The sequence below is a fragment of the Cryptomeria japonica genome, chromosome 1 (assembly GCF_030272615.1).
Source record: "Cryptomeria japonica chromosome 1, Sugi_1.0, whole genome shotgun sequence".
Classification (NCBI taxonomy): domain Eukaryota; kingdom Viridiplantae; phylum Streptophyta; class Pinopsida; order Cupressales; family Cupressaceae; genus Cryptomeria; species Cryptomeria japonica.
The window spans coordinates 134,844,779-134,856,300 of record NC_081405.1 but is presented as its reverse complement, the minus strand read 5'-3'; the positions used below and the strand labels follow the sequence as shown (position 1 = coordinate 134,856,300).

The following is an 11,522-nucleotide window of genomic DNA, read 5'->3' as shown; positions in this document are numbered from 1 at the left end:
AAAAAATGAAAATTATTTTTATTGGCATATGGAGGAAATTTTGAAAATGTTTTTATTGGCATATTGGGCAAAATTTTGGAGTCCATGCTTGCATTTATAGTTTTTTTGGCTATTTTCTTTCACAGAGCATATCTTGGGCATATGATGTTAGATTTTTGACTTCTTATAGTCGCTGGATAGGTGATTCAATGTACTTCATGATTATATGATTAGTTTTTCCATATTTTGCTGTTTGGGCAGTGAAATGTCAGCTGGAAGTCAGAGTTACCTTGATGGCTTTGAGAGGTCATAAATTGAGCATATGGATTTGGATTTTGGACTTTGAATAGTTGACAGAAAGATCTTGGAGAGCACTTAAGTTTGGTTTAGATTTGGAGCAGGTTTGAGATGATTTATTTGCTGATATTTTGATCTGAGCTGTTTATGGTTCCTTTTGACTATGGTGACATTATGAGTTTATGACATGCTACATGTTGAAGATTTGGATTTGATGTCATTGTACACTCAATATTGTATCTCGATTGCTCACATGTTGACATGGTTATCAGTTTTGGTTTGAGTATGTTTGTTGCATTGTTGGGTCTACAAGTTGTGCAGTATTGTAGGCAGTCTATACTTATAGGATTGCATTTATGGCTTGGATATGGGTAGTCTATGCCTATAGACCTTTCATTGTTGATGCATATTCAGATTGGTGGCTTGGTTTAGTCATATGGTTTGCTGATTTTGTTTCATGGTGAGAAAGAGAGATGTTGTTACCAGGTACAGTCATGATGGGGGACCTACATGGTGGACTATGTGATGCTGTCAGATTGGAATCATTGAGTTAGATGCTTGTTTCGTGGATGTGATCATGATGCCATGGTTGTTTCTTGTGTTTAGGGGATTTGGCATGACATGGTTGGATTTGCAGGTGCTTTGATTGATGATTATTTGATTTGGATTCCTGATTGATATGGCGGTGTATCTTTTTGTTTGAGGATCATGTTTATTTGGCTTTTGGGAGCTCATGATGTCGGCTTTGAGTTTTTTGAGTGTTAGATGGCTTTGGTTGATTCTCATGATTAGATGATGGTTTTATCATGATGTCATGGATAGCTTGTCTACACTTATAATGGGGGCTTTTAATAGTAATGTTGTGGTGGTGTAGGATTTGATCCTGATTGTTTGTTGGTGGTTTTGTATCTTCTTGAGATGGAGTTCATGGTTTACTTGATGTTATTGACATTTTAGTCGTATGTGTGTAGACCTGGATGATCTTCATTTAGGAGATGGTTATCATGATGCTATGGAGAGCTTGGTATCACGGTTCAGTGCGAGCTTATAGCAGTGATGTGTATTCACCATTGGATGGTGGATGATCTTCTTAGTGTGCAGATGTTTGGAGGATACCTTAGATCCTGTTGCTGCAAAAGGTTTCTCTTGCATTTGTGGGTACACTTGTAGGAGATGGTGATCTTCATGATATTTGAGGATGTTTACATCTTGAGGGCTCAAGGAGTCCTTGGTTGAGGTGTGGTTTATGCTTTCATTTGACATGTTATCCTTGTTTGATAGGATGGTTGATATTATGTCATGGTGCACTCTTGATACTAGTTTTGAGTTTTGGCATGATATTGTTATTTGATATGTTCATGAGGAGCATGTTATCTCTTTGGTTGAGATGGATAGATCATGTTGTCATGTTTATGTTCCTGATTCTTCGGTTGGAGCTTTGACATTGATCTTGGTAGTTCTCTTTGTATTGGTTACATGATCATTTGCTTGATTACTTCATGGTGATGCTATGTTGCATTTGGATTTTGGCATGGATTGATTGGTTACAAGCACTCATGGATACTTGGAGGATGTTGGTGATGCTAGTAGTCTCTTGTGATTAGAGGCATGTGTTGAAGCAGGTTGATTGTTTCAGCAGGAAGTCTGCAGAGCATTCACCTAGTATAGACTTGAGAGAAGATTGGTCTTAGTATGAGTCATGATGACTTGGATAGCTTGATGAGCATTCTCATTCCCACTCTTGGTCTACTCGGTAGTTTACTACTTGAGAGGTATTGCTCATTGTTTCCTTTCAGGTGCATTATATTTTTGCTTATCTTTCATGGATCTTGAGCTATGGATAGATGGTTAGTTTTGGATGATTCATTTGAGAGATGTATGGCATTAGTTATCTCCTTGTGCGTTTGAGTTATTATTATGATGGTGGCAATCATTGATATTAATTTGGGAGATGGTTCATTGGGCATATTCCCTTGGTATTGGGAATGGATATTTAGTTTGATCTTCTTGGTTAAGAGAGACTTACATCCATGTTGATTACATGTTATATATGTTTGTTTGGTCCAAGGGACTGAACGGGTTTTTGGGTGTTGTTATGCTTTTCATTTGGGGTTTTATGGGGGAGATCATACTTGACACAGTTGGCATTTAGAGGTGTGTAGAAGGACATGCTACAGGTTTTGATTTGCAGTGTTTTTCTCTTTGTTTTGGTTATCTTCCTGGATGTTCATATTCACATTACATTGGCTAGATATTGTTTGGAGCTATGTGTTCACTGGTTTTGTGTTCATGTGATGTCATATGGGAGATGACATAGTGGTTCTTTTATCTCTTTCTTTTGTTGGTGTGGAGAACATGGGAGAATGTTGGAGACATTGTGTGAGAGTGGTACTTGCAGGTTATCGGTTTAGATGATGTACATATTGATGTGGATATTCTTGATACTACATGGTTACACTTCTATGATATGCTGTTAGTGGATTCATTTCTGATATTGACATTACCTATGCAGTGGGAGTTCCTTGGTGTATATACATGGCGGGTATTGCACTTGAGGCTTATGGTTGCATGTTACAGGTTGCATATGTTGATGAGATGTTATTCACTTGTTTTGTATGCCTTGGAGGCATGTATAGTTGATGAGTTAACACTTGTTGTGGGTGTTATTTCAACTATGTAAACAACTACCTTTGCATTGGATACCTTTGGATTAGTGTTTGTGTTCGGATATCAGTTGGTGCAAGACTTATCATTTGTTGCAACAGATTGTGTGGCTTTCTCTTTGGATGGCCTTTTCATGTCCAGTGGCAGTGGTAATGGCATGATGGAAGGTGGGAGCATTCATGTATGAGATGGTGGTCACTTTGTTTCTTGTTGTAGGTATCTTGATGGATCACATGGAGCACTTGGATTCCATGATGGTATATGTGCGTGGAGAGATTAGTGTCTTGTTCGTGTGACATATTACTTCTTGCCCCTTATGCAATGTTACAACAAGTGGGAGAATGTTGGGAAAATGGTGTTGTACACCTTGCATAATAATGTTTTATTGTTGTATTATTTTATTATTGTGTGAGGTGGATATAGAATTATACTGCAATATCATATTGTATTGTTGACCTAGGAGCACCTAGATGGACGTGCAACATGTAGAGATTCCCTTGGAATATTCTTATAGCCACTTGATGAGTTGTATTGACACATTGGTATATTATATTGTATTTATTTAATATTGGGGAATGTAATTGTGATGAAGTACCCAATATTAAATGTGGGTCAAGGGTAGGTAGGAAATATATTATATTTTATTGTCACAAGGTTTTGGGCACATGGTTTTGATGTAATACCACTTGGTGGTTTCGTGAGAGCTTGTGTTTATAAAAACAACCACAAGGGTAGTTGTTTGGGTTGGCCACTTAGCCAGGTTAGCATTTGTGGATGTTGGAAGCATGGATTGGGATGTGTGGATTCACACTTGTTCACATGGAGTGCTTGTTGATGGCTTGTTATGGTTGGGTTTCAAAAGCTTTCCATAGTTGTATTGTAATGGACACAATGCTGATAATACGTGGTGGATGATGGTTTTGGAGGTTGGGTTTTTCCCTCATGAGGGTTTTCCCAGGATATATCTTGTGTCACATTTTCATGGGTATGTTGTCTATTCTTTGCATGTGGATTCTATGTGTTGATTTGATTAAGATCTATAATGGGTTATGTGGAAATTGTCATATAATTGGCTGGAAGTTTCCTTTCATAATTTTGGTTTGAGATGAAATCACTCCTCAATATATATTGGAGATTAGGCCAACACAAAATATTATCATTCATAATTGAGATACCTTCTTAATCTATACCTCAATTTGAAAGAAAACTACTCGTGTTATATTTTCTTCTACCTTTGATGTAGTAAGAAGGAATATTATCTAGCATTTTGAAGGCCTTCTTTATACCAATGCTATATGTAGATAGAAGGAATGCTATCTAGTATTTCAAAGGCATCCTTTAGAATATTCATAATCTTCCAATTTGATGAGTGGTGATTTCAAATCTAGAAGTCGACAACTAATTAGTTTCCCTCAATAATAATATTATGAAGGTTTTATGATATGACCAATTATAGACCAAAATAGTAAAACTTTAGCTTTAACCACATTATTGAGTCTAGATTTCAATTTTTGACAACCATTTTGAATAAACGTCCCGTAGAATTTCGAATGATACACCTAATGCCATACAATTCTAAATTATCCTAAGATAAACATCAAAATTTAATTTCTGAAAACCTCCTTAAAAAAGAACCCACTCAACTTTATATCAATCAATTAATAAAACTACATAATTTAAAAACCTATAACTATAACTAATATTTAATTTACTTATTTAAAATTTAAAAATAATTATAACTATTTATAATAAAACCATTTTAACAATAAAGTAACACATTCTTATTCAATATATATATATATATATATATATATATATATATATATATTGTTTGCATCCTTTTAGACTACCTAGATATGATGTTATGTGCTAGAAAGAAGGGGAAGAGAGTTTTCACCTCATGAGACCGTTTACAATAAAAACAAATAACTTGAAATGAGACAATTCCGTGTAAAGCAAAGCAAACAAATTAAAATAAATAAAGAATTGGATAGAGCGGTCTAAATTTGGAACAAAGAAAGATGTGACTAAAGTGGACGTCTTTTTCTTTAAGTACGAGTTGTTTGTTCTTCGTAAAGAAAGAAAAGACATCAAAGTAAAGGTCACGGTCAAAATATATACATGCATTAAATACAATACCATAGATTAATTATATACTAGTAGTGAAAGTCTCCTAAAAGTTCTATGATAGTTCTATTATAATCTTATCAGATGATACATGTGGATAAGATAATTAAAAGGGTTGTAATTTAGTTGGTTGAGTTTTAGAATTGACAAGAATGATGGTATATTTCGTGTATCATGTTTTTGAGTGATTTTAATTTAGATTTTAAAGTCATTTAAGTGAGTAGAGAGATGTTAGTTTAATGTCTAATTAGAACAAATGAAACCTGTCCTAATCACATTTCTAAGAGATTTGAACTAGGATGATTTGCAATCATCGTTATCAGTAGAAGATTGAGTAATTTTGATCTAGTCTTCAAAGTCAATTAGGTGGTGGAGATAGGTCACTTGACTAGACTAAAAGAAACCTTGATGGATGATGCATTATCCACTAGTCTTCAAAGATTTGATGACATCATCCACCCAAATTCAAACCTTATAGAAGTATTATTGGACCAAGTTTTGTTTGGTCTAGTCAAACACTCAATTGATCTCTCTCCACCCACCTAAACGACTTCGAAGACTCGATCAAAACCACTCAATCCTCTACTGACAACAACCTTACCAAATAAACTTCTAACTAAAATGTATATCTCTCACAATATTATAATCTACTATACAACAATAAAAATATCAAAATCTATATAGGGGAAGAGCATTAATATTCACTTTAGCTAAATTTGCTGCACACCCATAGATCCTAAACAGTACATCAGATTTTGAATATTTTTTTTTGGTTGTCTTTGTATACGACTTAATTGCTTATAGTTATTGTTCTAGCTTCTGGGTAGTGAAGATGAACGCTGCGGGATCCATTATGCATACAAAGGTAAAAAATTGGTCATTTAGAAGTGTCGCTTGATACCTACTTAAAGATACCCCAATAACCGTGCACTACAACCACCTCAAAAATTGTCAATACTTAAACACAAATGCTCAAGTAGTCGTGCCCTATGGATACCAATAAAGTTGCACAACTCCTCTAATTAATGTACACAAATTTTAATCACTAGGGGTACAAGTGGACAGCTATTGGTATATGTGAAATTTATTAATGGACTTTTAGTTACATTTTTTTGGTTTCTTTAAAATTAGTAATTGGGGGGTTGGGTGGGCAAAGAGTGAGCAATCAGTGGAACATGGTTAGTAACTGGACCCCTTCCCCTAACTCAATTTATGGACTTTTAGTTATCATTTTTTTGGTTTCTTTGAAGTCAGTAATGGAAGGCTGGGTGAGCAAGGAGTGAATGGCAATTGAAACATGGTTGCTCAGTAGGAATACAAATGGACGGCTATTAGTATATGTGAAATTTATTAATAGACTTTTAATTATCATTTTTTGAGTTTCTTTAAAATTTATAGTAAAAATAAGATGAACAAAAATTAAACGATCATTAGAACATGATGAGATAACTAAACCCATTTATTCTTATAAAGAAATACAAAACATTCCAATGTGTCCCATACAAAAACCGTATAGACAATTTGCAAGGGGAGTCCGAGGACAAGCAAAAGCAAAAGCAAAAGCAGTACATAGCAAGAGAACAACTCTGAAAGGAATCAATAAAAGCCAAGCACAAACACAATTAAAGGCCATGATGGGGACATAATGGACATTAAAGAAGGTGGTCTCCATGATGAAAACCCCACCACGGGGCCAACATGCACAAGGGCGCCGCAGCCACCATTTCACCCTGCTCATCCTCCTTATAAATAAAACTTCAACCTCATTCATTACCATCCCAAACAAAAAAAAAACATGGACTCCGGCCAATACAGTCTTTCAATCATGATGTTTTTGGGCCTCTTACTTATCTCCAGTTCAGGTGGGTCCTTTCTATTTCACTCATTCCACGATTCAGTAGCCCAAATTTAATAAAAAAATGACGTTTTTTTGGTTCTTTCTTGGTCTTCACAGGTGCTGTGAAACTGACTGTAGTAAACAACTGCTCGTTCAGAGTGTGGCCCGGCGTGCAGCCCAATGGCGGCCACAACGTTCTGCTAAATGGCGGCTTTGCGCTCAACCCGTCGGAAGCAAAAAGCGTGGACATCGGCGCCACCTACTGGACCGGTCGCGTGTGGGCCCGAACCGGCTGCGATTTCGACCTGGCGACCGGCAGAGGCGGTTGCAAAACCGGCGACTGTGCCGGTCTCCTGGCCTGCAATGGCCTTGGCGGCGCCACGCCTGCCACTCTGGCGCAGCTAACGCTCAATAACCGTGACGGCTTGAGTTCGTATTCTGTCAGTGTGGTTGACGGTTTCAACTTGCCCGTGATGGTTACGCCCGCCGGTGGAAAAGGTCAGTGCACACCGGCTGGGTGTTCGTCCCGGGCTCTGGTGACCGGCGGCGGTTGCCCCAGGGAGTTGCGGGTCGTTAGCGCCGCCGGTGAAACGGTGGCGTGTAACAGTGCGTGCCGGGCGTTTGGTCTCGATGTGTTTTGCTGCACAAATGCGTTTGGCAGTCGGGAGGCGTGCCAGCCGACACTTTATTCGCTGTGGTTTAAGAAGGAATGTCCGGGGGCTAATACTTTTGCCCACGATGATCCTGCAGCTGATTTTACGTGCTCTGCCCCGGCGGAAATGCGTCTTACTTTTTGTCCATAGTTTTGTGTGTTTTTGAAATGGTTTTGTGTTTTCTCCGCTGGTTTGTCCCGTAACGGTCATATGACGGGGTGACCTCAGTCTTATGAAATGTAGATGTTTTTATTATTATTATGAAATCTCTGTTTTCCGCTGGCTCACTCCCTAACGGTCATATGACAGGGGTTACCTTGAGCTTATGAAATGTAGATATTTTTTATTGTTATAAAGTCTCTGTTTTCCGCTGGCTTACTCCCTAACGGTCATATTGCCAGGGGTGACCTCAGTCTTATGAAATGTAGATATTTTTTTATTATTATAAAAATGGTTTGTTTGTTTATTGGGATTGTGAAAGTAGTTTTGTAATGTGTCTTATAGAGGCATAGGTATGCAGTTGTTTTCATAAAATTTCATGTTTTGAAAGGTGGCTTCACTAGGAAGATTATTAATTACTTAATCTCTTAAAGAATTATATATTCATAAATTATTGTTATTAAATATGTTTTCTTATCAATTAATAATAATAACAGTTTATTTATTTATTAATAAAATCAGAAAGTTTTAAAATGTGATTTATTTTAATTATTAAATAAAAGATTAAAGATTATATAGAAAAAGTGACAAGTTCCTTATCTTATATTTTCTACTTTTTTAAAAGTAAGCAATAAGGAATTTTTTAAGCTTTTTACATTAAAATCAAAATATACTTTATATATATAAATTACAAATAAATCTATATAACTTTATATATAATTTAAAATAATTATTTTAAAGATAAATGTAAAATCAAAATATACTTTTTATATATAAATTATAAATAAATCTATACAACTTTATATATAATATAAAATAATTATTTTAAAGATAAATGTAAAATTAAAGAGAAGTAAGAAATATTATTGAAATTGATATTGATATAGTGCCATAGCATAGTTAATTTGTGGTGTTATGATTATTGCTATCAAAGGTTATTGCTTATTTTATTTCTTGAAATAATTATAATCGATTAAAAATTATTATTAAATATATATTTTTATCAATTAAAAATAATAGTAATTTATCTATTTATCAATAAAATTAGAAAGTTCTAGAAAATGACTCATTTTAATTATTATTCAATAGGAATATTATCTTTTCTACTTTTAAAAGTAAGGAATACAATGCTTATGTTATTTTTTGTTTTAGGTCATGCCTAATGTAGCTTTAGGGGTGTGATTTCATACCTAACTATCTGTTTTCTTGTGAAGATTTGTACTATTATTATTGAATTAATAGACATGTTGACATCTATTCATAAAAAAACTATACATATTTGATAGAGAATTTTATCTTCTGAATATATTCTCCAAGTAAACAAAATTATTGATCCAAAGAAAATAGTAAAATGTATGAAAATATCATCTTTATAAAATAAAAATATAACACTATTTGTCACATTTAAAAAAAAATGTACACCTCAAATTTGTTGAGAACTTATTACTCATCACACATAATAATATGGCATTAATGAATATTACAAAATTTTTATATTTTTATAAAAATGTTTCTCTTATTTAAAACAAAAAATTGGAATCTACTTATTTAGCTCACATAGAATTAGCCATAAGAAGATAATATTATTAAAACTACTTATATTCCTTTCCATGAAGATAAAGAGAGTTTTTCTATCTTCATCTATGTGTTATCCATTTCATTAACACCATATCAATCTCCATAGATGCTATTAAAAGACACTCTATCTTCTATAACTTTCATTTCCTTGGGTGTAAATTACATAGAAAGGCCACCAATGTTCTCCTCCAAGTTCTTGACTTTGGTTGTCCCATGAGGTACAACGTCATGTCCTTAGTGTTGAACTAAAGAAAGTGCAAGTTGCCCCACAACGTCCCGAGAATTAGTGTTACATAATGCCTTTGAGACTTTTTATTGGCTTATTGTGACAACTATAAGGGTTTTCATTAGGCTGTGCGGATTTTCTCCATGTTCCTCAAGAGTCTAGAGGGTCAGGGTTGTTTTCCACCAAAAAATAGGGTTTAGCTCTATGTTTCAAATGCATTATTCATTCCCTCACTAGAAATGAACATTAGAAGATCTTACTATGGTATTGTATTTCATTTAGATATCCAATGAATTGACCTTCTTGGACAAGGATTGGTTTTTAGACCCGTTACTATGAAGGATATGTTCATGTTGAGGGCACTTTTATGCCAAAGGAATTTGGCATGCCTGGGAAGATATTAAGACTTGAAATCATTAGAATGGTTCTAATTTCAAATATGGTCTATCCCTTTATCGACATAACATTTGGTGGTCCCTTATTCTAAACATGATAAAGGTTGCCCTTCGGCTCATTTATCATGGGTGCGGGCCTTGTGATTCCACTAGAAAGGTATTTAGAGTTTGAAAGATTCATTCTCCAAAAATCATATTCAAGTTTTGTGTCTTAGGATGAGCTTAAGGCTAAGTTGTTCCTTTCTCATCTTGATTGTGAGACATTTAAACCTAACATAAGGGTCATTCCAACTTATAAGATTATTAAAGTTGGTGTTCAATCTTCTAAACCATAGTGGAAAGATTGGAAATGGAGTTCAAACATTGCCTTCTACAACTGTAAGCCACATCTTGGCTACTACTAACTCTCTCTTCATTTACTCATGGTTCCCAATATAAACATGAAATGACATTTTCAATCATTAATCTCTATTTGGAAGCAAATATTCTCAATTTATGGTTAGCAATTTTCAAGCCTAGATTAGCTCAATTTTCCTGGTGTATTCTTTTCCAAGGCTTTCTTGTGGGTCAAGGTTAATCCGTATGAGAATTTGAGATCCTCTTTTCTCATCTTATGGGTATTTGGAGTCTTTCAAACACCTCTTCTAGTTCTATATATGAGCTTACTAGGTCTAGATTTGGTTTCATGATTTCCTTTGATCTTTTTGGCTAGAGCCTCTTCCATGGAATATGTCTCTTTTGGGGGATAAGTGCTATCTTTCCTATAAATTCCTTTAGATTTGAAATAATTTTAGGGTGAAGATTATTTTCAGCATTTGGAAATATATAAATTCTATTATTTTTTCACATTGTACTATTGATAAAAAAATGTTTCTCTTTGTTCTAAAGATATTACTTTCTTTTATATTTAGTTATAGATCTAGGTGTAAGCCAATAAGGTTTCATTGAAGGTGACTCACCTTCAAGAGTTTCTTAATTATTGAGGGAATTTCCCCTATCAATGGCCAAAGTTTCTTTATCTCCTTCCTCCTCTCAGAGTCACTTGCCTTCTTGAGGATGTTAACAAGGTATGAGCATCTTGGCTCATGACAATCAAGCTGCTTGGCCCCATGATTCTCCCTTTTCCGGCTAATGTGATTGGGGTCACACAAGTGTTTTTTTTCTTGTTTGATACCTCTCTACTTTGCCTCCCCCTCAAGATGTTTCCATTATGTGGCCTTTTGGGAGTGCTTTTGGGTGGCCTATTAGTGGTGTTTCTAAGTGTCTATCTACTAAATATTCTAAATTTTTCTTTAGCTAACTTAGTTATTTCTTGAGTCTATCATGAAGAAGATAAAAATAAAGAAAAAGATGATGAGGGGTGAAATCCCCTTGAAATCACTTTGAACATAATTGATGTATAGAGTATGTTGGATGACAATCTCGCTACATATTCCTATTAGTGTTTCTCATTCTGCTTAGTTGCTTTTATGCTTATGTTGTTTTTTGTTTAAGGCAATACCACATGCAACTTTAGGGGTGTGATTTCATACCCACCTACCCTTTTTTTGTGAATATGCAGTCATGTCACTGGTGTAAAGAGGATATTCAGATACTTGAAGGGGACT

The 11,522-nt window shown here is 34.9% G+C and overlaps 1 protein-coding gene across 1 annotated transcript; it reads left to right on the top strand.

The window, feature by feature from the left end:
• Nucleotides 1-6,771: 6,771 nt before the first annotated feature.
• Nucleotides 6,772-8,023, top strand: LOC131053097 (osmotin-like protein). Its single transcript, XM_057987706.2, has 2 exons — nucleotides 6,772-6,929; nucleotides 7,022-8,023. The coding sequence occupies exons 1-2, from the start codon at nucleotides 6,863-6,865 to the stop codon at nucleotides 7,705-7,707; spliced, it is 753 nt and encodes a 250-aa protein (XP_057843689.2). The 5' UTR covers nucleotides 6,772-6,862; the 3' UTR covers nucleotides 7,708-8,023.
• The last annotated feature ends 3,499 nt before the right edge of the window (nucleotides 8,024-11,522 follow it).

Coding starts and splice junctions, on each gene's coding strand:
- LOC131053097 (XM_057987706.2), top strand. CDS start 6,863: ATGGACTCCGGCCAATACAGTCTTTCAATCATGATGTTTTTGGGCCTC. Junction 6,930..7,021: donor CTTACTTATCTCCAGTTCAG/GTGGGTCCTTTC, acceptor TGGTCTTCACAG/GTGCTGTGAAACTGACTGTA.